General features: G+C 52.9%; 3 protein-coding genes across 3 annotated transcripts; 2 read left to right on the top strand and 1 right to left on the bottom strand.

The window, feature by feature from the left end:
- The first annotated feature begins 711 nt into the window (after window positions 1-711).
- LOC105417006 (uncharacterized) lies at window positions 712-6,046 on the top strand. The gene is made up of 17 exons (XM_011608035.2): window positions 712-871; window positions 1,390-1,496; window positions 1,569-1,690; window positions 1,773-1,933; window positions 2,011-2,169; window positions 2,239-2,689; window positions 2,774-2,863; window positions 3,091-3,181; window positions 3,245-3,468; window positions 3,543-3,785; window positions 3,871-3,969; window positions 4,076-4,269; window positions 4,328-4,502; window positions 4,607-4,763; window positions 4,835-4,988; window positions 5,093-5,204; window positions 5,282-6,046. Exons 1-17 carry the CDS (start codon window positions 851-853, stop codon window positions 5,455-5,457), a joined length of 2,736 nt encoding a protein of 911 aa, XP_011606337.2. The 5' UTR covers window positions 712-850; the 3' UTR covers window positions 5,458-6,046.
- On the bottom strand, window positions 5,952-10,190 carry LOC101062096 (ATP-binding cassette sub-family F member 2). The gene is made up of 14 exons (XM_003968084.3): window positions 10,038-10,190; window positions 9,193-9,373; window positions 8,907-9,119; window positions 8,641-8,823; window positions 8,369-8,540; window positions 8,191-8,286; window positions 8,008-8,110; window positions 7,777-7,872; window positions 7,540-7,659; window positions 7,376-7,465; window positions 7,183-7,293; window positions 6,921-7,112; window positions 6,644-6,847; window positions 5,952-6,566 (listed from the first exon to the last, which is right to left on the bottom strand). Exons 2-14 carry the CDS (start codon window positions 9,338-9,340, stop codon window positions 6,450-6,452), a joined length of 1,845 nt encoding a protein of 614 aa, XP_003968133.1. The 5' UTR covers window positions 9,341-9,373; window positions 10,038-10,190; the 3' UTR covers window positions 5,952-6,449.
- A 203-nt stretch (window positions 10,191-10,393) lies between these two features.
- Window positions 10,394-14,989, top strand: chpf2 (chondroitin polymerizing factor 2). The gene is made up of 4 exons (XM_003968083.3): window positions 10,394-11,621; window positions 11,828-12,392; window positions 12,470-12,652; window positions 12,880-14,989. The coding sequence occupies exons 1-4, from the start codon at window positions 11,350-11,352 to the stop codon at window positions 14,152-14,154; spliced, it is 2,295 nt and encodes a 764-aa protein (XP_003968132.2). The 5' UTR covers window positions 10,394-11,349; the 3' UTR covers window positions 14,155-14,989.
- The last annotated feature ends 66 nt before the right edge of the window (window positions 14,990-15,055 follow it).

Raw genomic sequence — 15,055 nt, 5'->3', positions numbered from 1 at the left:
CCGGACGTGCGTCATCATTTAGGTTAGCTTGTTGCGATGTTGACCACGCTGAAATTGTTGCGCCTGCGTCATAGTTGAATCATATGAGGGTGTCTTTCCGTTATGATCGCCCGAGAACGTGACAGAGAAAAAAAAAATCCCATAATTCTAAACATTTAAAACGCATATAAACAGCTACGCATGGTGTTGAAACACATATGCTGAAATGCGGCACTAGCTTAGCTGTGTTTCCTTGGAAACCGACAGCGTTAGTTTTAATGCTGGATTTCAACATACTTATTTTATGTCGCAAGCCTGGATACTTTCGTATCGTACGTTCGTATGAGATGTATTTGTGTCGGATTTTATTCCCAATTCTACATAAACAAGGTACAGGTCGCAAATTTCACAAAATTAAATTAACACAGCGACCCCTACCGGTGGCTTCAGGCCACTGACACTTAAAGGGTTCACCTGTTAAACTCGTGAAAATACACCTAGAAATTCACTGTCTTTATTTATTTTTCTTTATTTCTTACTTTAGTTTTTCCCTTTCTTCAGCCCAAGCACTAAAGTGCGATTATAACATACAGTCATAATTAATTTTAAAGGATGATTAATAAACGACTGTTTGACACAATTTGTGCCGCATTCCAATTATTTAACCATAAATTTAATTCTATTGAAAAAACTGGGCCATCCTCGGGGTTTTATCATAGGCTGCTCCATTCCAGGAATCTGAAAGCAAAAGGGGGAGAGGTCAGTGTTGCTAGCATAGCAGGCTGCACACTGGATCCGGCCAGAAAGTCAACTTAGTTGCTAACAAACATTCATTCAATTTTTTTTCTCATATTGTTATTTGAACAGCAGCATGAGTTCCGCCGAATCTCCGGTAAGTCGGTGTTTACCGTGCTTCCTTTGTGGGGACGCTGTACTTTTACGTGTTTTTTTTTTTTTTTTTGCGCGTTAGCCGCATTAGCTTCATCCGTCATCGTCGGCTACTGTGATGCTAACGCTGTTTGTTGACAAGCCTCCCTATAACGGGCACAACATTCGGGGAGTTAGCCGGTGCTTTGCTGCCCATCTGTTGTGCAGGATGGCTTGAATTCACCGACTTCCCTCTGACGCACTTATTTTGTCATCATTTGGATTAAATAAGTTTGTCGGCCAATATTAGTTTAAGTGAGTTTAAAGGGTGATATATTGATCATAAGCAGTCCGGTATAACATTAGCTAGCATAAAATACCAACATCAAGGCAGAGGTATACAAAAAAAACCAAACAAACGCGACACTGACGTGATCATTACAACAATGAACTGTAACCAACTCGACGTGTCCTGAAGATGTCGCATAATCTAGTGTCAGTTAACCCCTGTTTTCTCAATGGTTGATGCCCCTTTGTTTCCAGACTATCGGGGAATTATTCCTCGTGCTTGGGGAAATGGGGTTCACAGAGGAGCAGATCCAGGCAGCTGTACAGGCGGGCCATTTTTCGGTTGCAGATGCAACTGAATGGTGAGTCTTCCTGCACTGAAGCCCAAGGACCCTGCTCCTCATCTGTTAACCTAACGTGTCTCCCTTCATCAGGCTCCTGCAGGGTCAGTATCCCCGCCACAGGCTGGTCAAGCAGCCGTCGCAGCCCTCCGAGACAGCGTTTTCTGCGTTCAACCCGCCGAAGCACTCTCAGAGCCCCTCGGACACACACAGAGGTGTTTACAACAAGTCCTGTACCCACTATGGCAACTGCAAATGCTTGATTAGATTCACAGCTGCCGTTGTATGTTTCGGCAGAGCCCTCCTCGTTGGTTCTGAGACCGTCGCAGTCATGCAGCCCGTCCTCTGACCCGTCCCCTGTCGAGTCCCGCATCAAGCAGGACAAGAGCGAGTTTGAAGAGCAGGAGAGACAACGCGTCACTCAGGAAGCCCGAGCGGAGAAACGACAGAAGAAAAAGGTGGGAAAGTCCGACAGTGTTTCTGTGTGGGTGGACTCTGAACAGATCAGACTCAGATCCTTGTTCTGGTGCTTCAGGAGCGGGAGTTGGTGCTGAAGCGGATAGCTGAGGATCGGAAGAGCCAGCAGGAGAAGCTGCGGACCGGCGCCGCCACGGAGACGTCTCCTCCTTGTGGTGAAGAGCAGAAGCTTGGAGGGAAGGTCCAGACCAACAGGGACAACAACTGCCTCCTCATGGTGAAGCCCCGAAGAATCAAAAGGCACAAACTTGATTCGTTACACCTAAAGTTTGTGTTTTTACTGCAGATTCGGCTGCCGTCCGGCGAGTCCATGCGCGAGCGCTTCCCCGCCGACGCGCCGCTGAGCAGCGTTGTGGAGCACATAGCCGGGCGCCACCCCTCCCTGTCTTCCTTTTCCCTTGTCCAGGGTTTCCCCCGGAAGCGCTTCGGAGAGACGGAGCTCACGTGCTCGCTGCGCTCGCTCGGCCTCACGCCTAATGCGGCGCTGTGTATTCAGACCACTCCTCCAGAGACGCCCCAGGACGCTCAGAGCCCTGCAGACCCCCTGTCGGCGGGGCGGGGCTCCCCGTCTCCATGTGATGCGTCTCCGCAGCCATGTATCCCTGTCCCGGAGGGGGCCGAAGGGCAGGAACCCATGGTGCCTCCTCCACTGCCTAACCAGCTGTGGGAAGAGGCAGTGAATTACGCTGGGATACCCGGAGCTGGTCGCTCACTCTTTGGGTTGTCCCACTTCTGGGGTAAGTACCCACAACAAGAGCAAGACCCGATTTAGAGATTTAAAGCTCATCCGAATTATTCTGCGCTGTGGTGCTGTTGAACAGGACCAGGTCAGAGGTTGGTCCCCGGTAATGTTGACGAAGGTGCCGCTGTCGAGGAGGAGCAAGAGGAGGAACCGCCTGACGTGCTCAACGGTATGTCAGACGGCCCTCGCCATCCACCATACAGAACAGGGTCAGAACCGCTGCCCCCGCCCTCCCGTTGGGAGTACTTCACCCGCGTATTCACCCGCTCTAAGCATGTGGTTGTGATCTCTGGCTCTCAGCTCTGGAATCGTACCAGAGTCCAAAGCTTTTTCCCGAGAGAGCAGCTGTGATGGCGTGTGGAGGGGTTTTCCTTTTCTCACCGGTTATTCTCACAGGAATGCCGAGGTTGCCGTTCTTCCCAGAGAACTGGGTCCGAGGAGAGATGGAGCCCAGGCACCACTGGCCCGAGCAAGGCAACAGACTCCGGTGGGTGACTTGAAGGGGAAAGCTCCCAGAAGGATATTTAAACTAAAGAGTTGTTTATTTCAGGGAGGCTCCAGAAGAGGACGCCGTAGAGGTGGAAGATGCGGGAGGTCCGGCGGCACCTGTAGCCGCAGGTCTGGCTGCGGTGGAGCGCCTCCAAAGGGCTGCGCACCAAGAACACCCACCTACCTCCCAGGGACAACCCTCACCCCCCAAAAGACCCTTCAAGACCCCCAGTCTGCCGTCGTTATGTGCCTTGGCCACGCGCGCAACCCTGCAGCTAATGAGCGGTGAGAGAACGCGATTTGTTGACACAAATCCGCCGCCGCTTTGTCCCCTCACAGCTGTTCCTCTGCCCCCACAGCTCCCAGCATGCAGTACAGCAGCAGTCTGGCGGGCCTCACCCCGGAGCTGGTGGAGCTTCTGCTCAACCACATGTCTCGCGAGAGGCTCCTCCGCCCGCGCACCCTGGAGCTCTTCTTCGGCTGCCCTCTGCAGAAGTTTGTCCTCAACTGCTACCCTTACTCCACCAACGAGCTGCTGCGCCAGTTGCGGGCCTTCACGGCGCTCAAACACCTGAGTCTGGTCAACTCGCCTCTCATCACGGGTAAATCTGGTTCAAGGCTTCTCTAAATTTGCTGTGTCGGGCATTTTTCGCTCATTTTGCCGTTATCGCCGCCGGTTCCGTCCAGATTCTGGGCTGTCGGTTCTGTCCAGTTTGGTCAGACTCCAGTATCTCAACCTGGCCTCATGTAGCAAACTCACAGACTCCTGCCTGCAGCATATTACAGGTCAGTTTTATGTAATCGTCGCTGGACGTGCAGAAATGCTGGTCCAGATCTAAGCTGCTGGGTCAAATCCTCAGATTTAGTGAAATCTTTTTCCCGTGTCTGCAAGGTTTAAAGAGCCTGTGCTTCCTGTCGCTGGACCAGACCAAAGTGACGGACGCAGGGATGGTGCTGTACCTCCATTCGGCGCCGTCCTGCCTCTCCCAGCTCAGCCTGAACCAGACGGCGGTGACCGAGGCCACGCTGGTCGTCCTGCCCAGCTGTGCGCCTCAGCTGCGGCTCCTCAGCATCAAGCAGACGAAGGTACGATCCACGTTTAGATTCAGACCGCACAGCGGCCCTCATGACGTCGCTCTGTCAGGTCAGAGACGTGGCGGCTCTGGCAGGACTGTCCGGCCTGCAGACTCTCAACCTGGACGGGACGGACGTGTCAGAAAGCGGCCTGGAGCACCTCGCCTCCCACCCGCTTCTGTCTTCTCTCAGTTTAGCAGGAATCTCTGTGGCGGACGGAAACCAAGCCCTGCAGATCATCTCAGGTGCGCCGCCAGCGTTCGTTCAGCCCCCCCCCCCCCCCCCCCCCCCCCCCGTCCCCACCTTGCGTTTTGTGAAATGAAAAAACGAGCTCTTGTTTCCCTCTCAGGTTTAAACTTGACACAGCTGACCCTCCCTGGACGCCGCTCCGTGACTGATGGCGGCTTGTCGTTCCTCTCTCGGCTGACTCTGCTCACCGAGCTGGACCTGACCGACTACACGCAGGTCACAGACCAGGGGGTGGCCCAGCTGGCCTCCATGAGAAGGTCGCCCTCGTGCTTTTGATCTCTCCGCCGCGTCAGCCGCAGGAGTGCTTACGCCAGCGTTGTCCCCGCAGGTTGAAAAAGCTGTCGCTTAGCAACACCCAGGTGACAGACGCGGGACTTCCACCTCTGAGGGGCCTCCAGGAGCTGCAGGAGCTCTGCCTGGACCGAACAGCCGTCACGAGCCGGGGCGTGGCCGACCTCATCACGTGCCTGCCGCACCTGCAGGTTAGGTTACATGTGAGGAGGGAGTTGGTGCTGATCCAGGGTAGATTGAGCCCAAAAAAACACAGTATAATTCAGCCAGTCAGGAGACGCTCTCTGTTCTGTAGGTGCTGGGGTTGGCCTGCACCCAGGTGGGGGACACGGTGGTGAGGAAAGGTCTGCTGCGCTGCAGTCAGCTGGTTAAACTCAACCTCAGCCGCACGCGCATCACGGACAACGGTGAGGCCGACGTTCGGACCCGCCGATGCCAGCACAGCTGGGCTGCTTTAGGCTCACCCTCTCCGTTTCCCCCGCAGGCCTGAAGTTCTTAAAACGCATGCACCTGGCTCACGTGAATCTGGACGGCACCGGCGTGAGCTTGGCGGGCGTCGCAGACCTCCTGACCCTCACGAACATCAGCAGCATTCGCGCCAGTAACACTCGCAGCATCCCGCTGGACGAAGCCTCGGACGAGGAGTGGGAGAGCCAGTGAGCGCCGAGCGGGACACCTGCACACTTCTCTTCTATAATGCACTGTCAAAACCACAGCTAACTTCTCAATCAGGCACCGAGCTTAAACCTTTAATAGGACCCTTGAAGATGGGATGTAAAGTTTACATGCCATCGATCTATACAGTTCCTCAGTGTCTGGAAAACTCATGATTCCAAGCTTTAAAATAGAGTCCAGTAACAGCATGTCTTTACTAACGCTGATGATATGAACTAAGTATTAACTAATCAACCAAATGTGGTGGGTTATGTTTGAGCGGGAGGTTAGAGGTGCAGGTTTTATTAGTCGGGGAGGAGGAGGGATGTCACTTTAGTTCTTCTGGAGGGGGTTCTGCTGCAGGCTTATTCTTGGCATCAAATCATCCTGGATGCACTCTTTAGTTTTAGTCACTTTAGTTTGGTGCATAAGTTTCTTTTTTTAGGCCCCCCCCCCCCACTCCACAAACCAGATGGATAAAGTCACAAGCCACAATCTGAGGAGTTTACAAAGATGTCAGGTTTATTTTCAGCAACAGCTCGATTTGTGATACAGGTATTGTATTACTTTGATTTTAAATAAAGTTTTAAATCTGTGTGGTGTTTAATGTTTTTATTCAGACAAACTCTTTATTGCATTTCCACAGTTAAAGGCTGAATTTTTTTTAATACACAAATTAAAGAGACAACTTTTAAATATCAAAATATGACCTAAAAGCTGCTGTGGATGTGGGATAAAACATGGAAAAATATAAGCATTTCCTATGTGAATCCTTGAGGTGAATCAGCCAATCAGAGAGCAGCCTTATTTGTAAAGAAGTGGGGGGGGGGACGAGCGTTGAGGCGCCGTTTAACTAAAATGGAAAACACAGTACGACATGAACGGGACGCGTCCGACAAGATGCATAATCGAGTCTACTCGGGACAGTTCCCGCTTCGCCTCTGGGAACGAGCAGGTCGAATCCGTGCTGCGGGATAAAGGAGTGCCTCAGAGTTTGCTCAGACGTTGTGAGTCTGCTTTTCAATTTTACACTTCAAGTGCTCCTTGTAGGCCAAGATGTCCCTCTTCCACTTTGTGATGGTTTGATTCTCGCACACCCAGATCTCTTGAGCCACCTGTAAGGACGAAACACTTTAAACAGCTGGTTTTAAAATTAAAATAAAAAACCTTCATCCTTCCCGACCGTCCATACCTGCTGAATTAACCTGAAGTCGTGGCTAACGAGCATCACGCCGCCGTCAAAGTCATTGATGGCGTCAGCCAGCGCGTCGATGGTCTCAATGTCCAAGTGATTGGTGGGCTCGTCCAGGAACAGCATGTGAGGGTTCTGCCACGCCAGCCAGGCAAAACACACCCGACACTTCTGCCCATCCGACAGGTTCTTGATTGGACTGACCTGGAGGACAATGATGAGGTCAATACACTCCTGAAAGACATGTCCTCCATGTCTGAGCTCTCCGCTGTCCTACCTGCTGTTTCCCAGTCAGGCCGTAGCGGCCGATGATCTTCCTCATCTCCTCCTTCTCTTTGATTTCGGGGAAACATTTCATCATGTACTCCAGAGGAGACAGGTCCAGCTCCAGTTGCTCCGTCAGATGTTGGTGATATCTGCCGATCTTGACGTGCGAATGTTTGCGGATCATCCCGTCACTGGGCAGGAGCTACAACAGGAAGGAAAAAATTAAACACCGGCCTGGTCGCGGAGAGACGGTCCAAACATGTGGTGCTCACCTCTCCCATCAGCAGCTTTAGCAGGGTGGACTTGCCTGCTCCATTCGGTCCCACCAGAGCCACTCTTGTATCCAAGTCGATACCAAACTCCAGGTTTTTATATATGACTGGCTGGACAGAGTATCAGGAGACGATTAAGCTAATTTATTAGCTGCTAATCGAGGATCTGAGGAACCGCGCTCACAATACTCACCGTGTTATCACTGTACCGGAAGCTCACGTTCTGAACCATGATAACAGGGGGAGGAATCTTCCCACAGGGAGGAAAACAAAATGACAGGGTCTGGAGGAGAGGCCGGTTTAAGTTCAAAGTTCATGTTGGGTCTGAAAATTGCCTCAATGCACCTGTCCACCCACCTTGTCATTCACAACTTTCTCAGTCAAGCCAGACGCCACCATCTTCTGCAGCGTCTTCTCTTTGCTCTGTGCCTGTCGTGCCAGCTTTGCAGAGCCGTGACCAAACCGCGCTATGTAATTCTAGAACAACAACAACAGAGCCGGGATAAATGCAAGACACTCACAAAATTAATGAGCAACGCTGAACAAAATGTGCCATGTGTGAAGATAATTGTGTGAAGATAATACATCATTTACCTTCATATGTGCTATCTGGTCCTGTTCCCAGTTGAAGCGCTTCATCTGGTTCTCTTCCAGCTCCAATCTAGTCTTCACATACTGGTCATAGTTACCCTGGAGGCAGATTTACACAGTCATGCTGAAGGCTGGCACAGAGAATAACCCGCTTCCTGAATTAGCAATATGCTATTTATGATGTCACTTTAAGGCATTTAAGGCACCAGCAGTAGTTTAGCGACGTGTTCTCACCGTGTAGTATTTCAGTTTTCTCTGATGAAGGTGGATGATGTTGGTGCAGACGCCGTTCAGGAAGTCTTGAGAGTGCGAGATCAACACCAGGATTCGCTTGAACCTGGAGCAGGATGGAGCGCGATGAGCGACACGCGCCCGACGTTTCGGCTCATCAAGCGATAAAGCAGAACCTGAACTTACGACTTGAGCTCCTCTTCCAGCCACACGCAAGCATCCAGGTCCAAATGGTTGGTCGGCTCATCGAGTAACAGCATGAACGGCTTGATGAAGAGGGCTCTGATGGAAGGAGGGACGCGGTAATTTCAAAGACCGACTTTCTTCCAGTGAGTGATTGGGAATATCGATGTGCACACGTTACCTGGCCAGAGCAACGCGCATCCTCCACCCTCCGCTGAAGTCCTTCAGCTTCTTCTGCTGCATTGCAGCGGTGAAACCCAAACCGTGGAGGATCCGAGAGGCTCTCATCTCTGCTTTGTCTGCATCCAGCTCCTCCAGACGCTCGTAAAGCTCCATCAGCTTCTCACATTCAGCTTCAATTTAAACCAAAACACACAACTTTAATGACTTTTTCATCACTTTGGGGTTTCGGAGAACACTTCCCATCTACATAAACGGTTACAGGTTACTCACAGTCCTCATGGGCAAGTCTCTCCGTCTCTTTCTCCAGCTTTATCCTCTCTTCATCCACATCCATCACGCACTGAAGAGCCGTTTTGTCGCTGGGCGCCATCTCCCGGGTTAAGTGGTAAATGTCGATGTGCTCTGGGATAGGAATCTCACGATACCCGATGGCCGACAGGAGCATAGACTTCCCTGACAGATTGAAAACAAAGTACGTTTAACCACTACTCCCTCACGATCTGCTGCTATAAGCAAGAGTACAACAGACCGTTTACCTGTGCCGTTGAGGCCGATGAGCCCATAACGTCTGCCTGAGTTGAGCTCCAGGCTGGTGTCTACTAGAAGCTCTTGGCCATGAAATGTCAGCGACAGGCTGCTAATATGGACGTCCGTGCTGTTGGGGTGGGACGCAAGAACACCAGTGACCGCCCGCGCTTCGGTTTTGGCCAGTTCCACCTCATCCAGCTCCTTGGTCAGACTGGCGACACCTGTGAACACAGGATCACGTTAGTCATTGGAGACTGGCCCGTCAGCTCCAGCCTGATGGAGGCCTCCTCTCACCATTGCTGTCAGCTCCATTCTGCTGAGGCTCTGCTTGCTCGGCTTCCCCGGCTTCCTCATTCAACTCCTCGGGCTTCTTCGTGCGCTGGCGAGCTTTAGCAGCCTCCTTCTTCTTCGCCGCCTTCTTCTTAGCCAAATCGGATGGCATGGTGTACCAAGCAAAACCTTTACTGAGTATTTGCTGTAATGCGATTGGCAAACGATAAAGGGAATGAAACACACAGAAAATAGGAAAATCCTCGACAGTACATGGAGTACAGAATAAGCCGTTGACGCGCTACGAGAGCCGAAAAGATGCCGGTAACGCAAGTAACGGCTGCTATTTAACTCAAAACAGTTTCACCAAGGGATCGACTTTCTGATTAAATGTTTCCTCTTGTGTAAGCTCTGCCAGATGCGACAGCTTCGGAGTTGCCTACAACCACCCGGTACGCACGTTGTGCCGCTCACGACTGACCCCGATAGCCCAGCTGTTGCTAACAGAAGCGCACGTTGCTAACACAGCAAACGCCGGCTTGACACCTTAGATAAAAGCAGCTACTTATACCTTTCAAGAGTATTAGCAAACGGCGTACACATGATTGTTGTTTGGGAAGATTTTTATGATCAAACCATTGACTGCGTTCCCAATCTGACTAAGCAAAAATGCTACCTTGCAGACTACCGGTAACTTACCAATGGCAGGCCCATGCCGCTAAAGCTAACTCGAAGGCCCGATTAGATCAGAAAACAACTAATTCCGAATTTGACGAATATTTTTCCCAAACTACAGCTATAGTTACATGAACCTGTGGTCGTCATCGACCCAAGCCACGTCTGTCAGAGACAAAACTGGTTACATTTACCTTGAAAACGAATTCCTACTCTCGGGAGCACACCGACGACTCGTGCCCACTTTTCGCCGGGTGAATGTAGCCGAGCAGCGGACCGCCAGACGGACCATATATGGTCAATGGGGCGGGGAAACTAAACGCCCCGCCCCTTCTCGTGGGACTGCAGCAAAACGTTACTTCATTCCTGAAAATAATAGTTTCAATATTTAAAAAAAATCGATAAACCAATATAAATAGGATGGTTGCTCATGAGCATGGCAGCTCGCTAAAATGTAATACTAAAACAGTGAGCCCACGTAAAAAATAAAACAGGTGGTATTTTAATAAAACGAACTGAAGGCTTTGTAAATGTGTTTCAATGTCAACGTGGAATGAAATGGAACCGATGTGCGCGGATGGTGCTGGTTACCGCGGCGTTCGTGTTGTTTCCGGACCGAGTATCGGGAGTCAGCCCGGAGCTGATGCTGCAGCGCGGTCAGGGGTGATGGGTGTCCGCAGGCGGGGGGCGAGCGTTCCTTCCCCCGCGTAGGCTTCAGTTTTTGGAGGAAGTCAAGAATCTAAAGAAAATGGATGACGCGTGGACGGATTTTTCACGCTTCCGATGGCGATAGCGGCGTGTTTTTGTTGTCCCCCCCCCCCCACCTCGACCTTTACGGCTGCGACAAGAACGCGACCGAGTCGCCCAACTCCGCGTTGGTGTAAAGGAATCACGGTGCGAAAAATGTGCACGAAAGCCCCGGACGGGTCGTTAGCTCGCTAGCTCAGCCTTCGACGTCTCCCCCCGCAGCTCAATTTCGGAGGCGACATTCCCGTCCCGACACTCTTTCACTTCGACTTTTTCCAGGAATGACTATTTAGGTTGGCATCATCCCAAATGTCCGCGTTTAAAGCGCCGTTTCGAGCACTTCCTCCCTCAGTTAGCCGACTTTAGTGGCGGCTGTTAGCGCCAGGGCTAACCGAAATTAGTGAGGCTAATCGAAAGGTTTGCTGAAATGGGAACATGATGTGTTTGTTGTCTGGGATGACACGGACTGAGACGGCACGGCTGGCGTCTCCCGGCTACTTTCTACAACAAAAAGACGGAAAGTACTTTTCTGACCTCTTCGGGCATGGTGTTTATGAATTAACGTTGCTTTTATTTGCATAATTAGTTGCCCCCAAAGGTAGGTTTCCCCTTAAACGTTAGCCGAGCATCTGGACGCCTGACACTATGTGACCTTGAAGATAATCGAATTATTTCAGGACAGAAAGCGATTTTTTCCCCCCTTCTGTAAAGGACCCAGCACAAAAACGCTCCAGCAACTGGAGCTGATAACTTCCAGACATGCGCCTTTCCTCCTTTTTGGCCGTGTTCAGGCCTGCGTTGCCCCTCATCCTCGGGCTGTCATTGGGATGTAGTCTGAGCCTTTTGATGGTCTCCTGGACCCAAGGGGAGGCCGATGACGGGTGTGGAGACGACCTGGGCAACGGGAGACTCTTTCTGGTTGGAAGAGATTCCCAGAGAGAGTCTAGGGACCAGGCTGGAGAGGAGGACTTCCAGCCACGTATCGTTCCCTACCACAAAGACCCGAATAAACCCCACAAGAAGGTCCTCAGGTAAGTCTGGAAGTCAAATCATTCAATATCGCTCTTTGAATTAAACAGAAAATCTTGTCTAAACAGCTTTACAGTGATTTTTTTTTTTTGCCTTGTGGGTATGTAGAGTCACAATGAGATTCTGTTCTCTGCTCTTTCAGTCACCGTCATGTAAAGTCTGAGCTTCATGTGGGTTTTTTTTTCTTCTTTTCTTTACGCTCCCCAAGAACAAGGTACATTCACACAGAACTGGGAATCCGGGAGCGGCTCCTGGTGGGCGTCCTGACCTCCCGGGCGACCCTCAACACGCTGGCTGTGGCGGTGAACCGTACGGTCGCCCACCATTTCCACCGCACCTTCTTCTTCACGGGGCTGCGCAGCCCCAAAGTGCCTCACGGCATGAGCGTGGTGGCGCACGGCGACGACCGTCCCGTCTGGCTGATGTACGAGACGGTGCGCCACCTCCATCAGCACTACGCCTCGGACTACGATTGGTTCCTTCTCGCCCAGGACGACACCTACATGCAGGCGGACCGTCTGTTGGAGCTGGTGGGCCACCTCGGCACGGGCCAGGATCTGTACATGGGCAGAGCGGAGGAGTTTATTGGCGGCGAGGAGAAAGCGCGCTACTGCCACGGCGGCTACGGCTATTTGCTGTCCCGCAGCCTGCTGGCCCGTCTGCAGCCCCACCTGGACACCTGCCGCAACGACATCCTCAGCGTGCGGCCCGACGAGTGGCTCGGCCGCTGCATCATCGACTACCTGGGTCTCAGCTGCGTGGAGGTGCACCAGGTAAGCCCGTTAGAACGTCCCGCCACGGGATGACGCGCTTGACGGTTTTTACGAAGATCCCTCCCTCTTTCCGTCAGGGGATGAACTATCGGTACTTTGAGCTCGGGAAGAACGCCGATCCCCAGCGCGAGGACAGCCTGCAGTTCCGGAACGCCTTCACCGTCCACCCGGTGTCGGACCCCAACCTCATGTACCGCCTGCACAAGCGTTTCAGCCAGATTGAGCTGGAATTAACGTACCTGCACATTCAGCAGCTGCAGGTTCGTTAGCTCGCTCTGCGCCGCCGCACTCTCTGTTAGCGAAACACAGCTGATTTTCTCTCCACCGCACCCGCTTCTTTTGTTTTGAAGCCAGGGCGGAATTTTTAGGCTGACGCAATAATAAACCTGAGAGCAGCCCCAGGAACCCTATTTCCCAACTAGCATTAGCCGCTAATGAGGCTTTAGCGTTGCTCTGCACCTGACAGATTTATTGTTTCGCTCAACAGACGCAGATCAACAACCTGAGCGAGCTGACGCCCGAGGGCAAAGCCGGAGTCACGTGGCCCGTCGGCATCAACTCCCCGTTTAAGCCGAGAACTCGCTTCGAGGTGATAAACTGGGAATACTTCACGGAAGAGCACATCTACTCCTGCGTCGACGGCTCGCCCAAGTGCGAGATGAGAGGCGCCGACCGCGCGGACGTCGACGCCGTGTTGGAGATCGCGGTGGAGCGCCTGAACGAGCGCTACCAGCCGCAGCTCCGCTTCACCAAGCGGCGTCTGCTCAACGGTTACAGGCGCTTCGACCCCACCCGCGGCATGGAGTACGTGCTGGACCTGGCGCTGGAGGCGTACACCCAGAAGGACCACAGCCAAGTCATCGCCAAGCGCGTGAACCTGCTGCGCCCTCTGAGCGCCGTGGAGATCATCCCCATGCCGTACGTGACGGAGGCCACCCGGGTGCAGGTCATCCTCCCCGTCACCGCCCAGGACCAGGACTTTGTCGGCAACTTCCTGGATATGTACGTGATGAACACCTTGGACGCCCGCGACAACGTCCTGCTCACGTTCCTGTTCATCTACGACCCGTTCGACGCGCAGCGCGTCAGTCAGGCCGACGTGTTCGCGGGCATCAAGGCCATGATCGGAGAGGTGGAGAAGCGCTACGGGGACGTGAAGATCCCCTGGATCAGCGTGAAGACGGAGGTGCCCTCGCAGGTCAAGCTGATGGACATCATCTCCAAGAAGCACCCGGTGGACACGCTTTTCTTCCTGGCGAGCGTGTGGACGGAGGTCAACGCCGACTTCCTGAACCGCTGCAGGATGAACACCATCAGCAACTGGCAGGTCTTCTTCCCCATCCACTTCCAGGAGTTCAGCCCCGCCGTCATGTACCGGGACCAGCAGCCCTCGGCCGCCTCGTCCGCCTTCGCCTCCGAGTCGCTGCGGGACGGCCGCTTCGACCGCCACGTGTTTGACGAGGCCTGCTTCTACAACGCCGACTACATGACGGCGAGGACCAAGATGGCGGCCGACCTCTTGGACAACGAGGAGCTCCTGGAGAGCATGGACGTGTACGACATATTTGTGCGGTACTCGGGGCTGCACGTCTTCAGGGCCGTGGAGCCGGCTCTGATCCAGAAGTACGTGAGACGGACCTGCAACCCCCGCTTCAGCGAGGACGTCTACCACCGCTGCGTCCTCAGTAACCTACAGGGGCTGGGCTCGCGCTCCCACCTGGCCATGGCGCTCTTTGAGCAGGAGCAGGCCAACAGCACTTAGAGGCGGCGGGGATTAAAACCCCCTCACGTCTGGACACTGTGAGTCAGACGGGCGTCGCCTGAATGTGGACCTCTCGTGTCCTGCGTCCTCACTGGAGCAGCCACGGACACTCGAGCTGAGAGTCTTGAGTTAGGGGAAGGACGTCTGTAATGGCGGAATTGGGAAGAACGATTCTTCTGCGTCGAAGCCGCTAAAACCAGCAGGCGGCTTTTCTTTAATATATGTATTTTTTAAGCAATTAAAGTGTTATTTCTGTTTCCTCTCATTCTCTGGAAGACAGCAAAATGTTTCCCCTGGAGGCCAGGGACAGTCTGCCCCAGACCGCCCCGCCCCATCTCCTCACCGTAAATCTAGGGCTTTTTTTTTTTGCTCCACCCTGTCCTGGGCCTCCCGGGGCTTCTGGCAGCTTTTCTCCACGTGTTTGCCTCCGGGGCGGTTTGGCCAGCCCGGGTCCATCTCTGCGTGGGCGGCTCGCCTCCAACCACGCAGGACCGTCCTCCTCCGCCACCGAGACCTCTCCCGTGAGCTCAGAGGAGACGGGGCCAGTGAAAGAGCCTCTTTTAAGGGCTTAAAGACGGCGGGGAAACGGCCTTCACCTGCTGACGTGAACAATGACGCGCCTGTCTGAGGAAATATCTGGAGCTGGGGCGCTAAGTCAACACAGATGCACAGGGGGAGGCTTGTTCCTTTATACTGCTCATAAACCGAAGAACAACTTTAATTAAAGCTTTAATATGAATAAACCGCTGGAGAATGTTGCAGGTTTGGGCTAAGACGAGGAGACGTATTAAAACAGTTTATGTGCCTGGTAAATAAAGTCTGAACGTGCAGCCGCGTGTGCGACGTCCTTGTTATTCTCCCGTCACGCGCGAGGCGACGCTTGAATTCCCTTCATCTGCAG

Source organism: Takifugu rubripes, chromosome 10 (genome assembly GCF_901000725.2).
Source record: "Takifugu rubripes chromosome 10, fTakRub1.2, whole genome shotgun sequence".
Taxonomy (NCBI): Eukaryota; Metazoa; Chordata; class Actinopteri; order Tetraodontiformes; family Tetraodontidae; genus Takifugu; species Takifugu rubripes.
This window is presented reverse-complemented; position numbering and strand designations above follow the sequence as displayed.

Coding starts and splice junctions, on each gene's coding strand:
- LOC105417006 (XM_011608035.2), top strand. CDS start 851: ATGAGTTCCGCCGAATCTCCG. Junction 1,691..1,772: donor CCCCTCGGACACACACAGAG/GTGTTTACAACA, acceptor ATGTTTCGGCAG/AGCCCTCCTCGTTGGTTCTG. Junction 1,934..2,010: donor AGAAACGACAGAAGAAAAAG/GTGGGAAAGTCC, acceptor CTGGTGCTTCAG/GAGCGGGAGTTGGTGCTGAA.
- LOC101062096 (XM_003968084.3), bottom strand. CDS start 9,340: ATGCCATCCGATTTGGCTAAGAAGAAGGCGGCGAAGAAGAAGGAGGCT. Junction 8,287..8,368: donor ATGCGCGTTGCTCTGGCCAG/GTAACGTGTGCA, acceptor TCCTTCCATCAG/AGCCCTCTTCATCAAGCCGT. Junction 7,466..7,539: donor AGAAAGTTGTGAATGACAAG/GTGGGTGGACAG, acceptor CCTCTCCTCCAG/ACCCTGTCATTTTGTTTTCC.
- chpf2 (XM_003968083.3), top strand. CDS start 11,350: ATGCGCCTTTCCTCCTTTTTGGCCGTGTTCAGGCCTGCGTTGCCCCTC. Junction 11,622..11,827: donor CCCCACAAGAAGGTCCTCAG/GTAAGTCTGGAA, acceptor ACGCTCCCCAAG/AACAAGGTACATTCACACAG. Junction 12,653..12,879: donor TGCACATTCAGCAGCTGCAG/GTTCGTTAGCTC, acceptor TTCGCTCAACAG/ACGCAGATCAACAACCTGAG.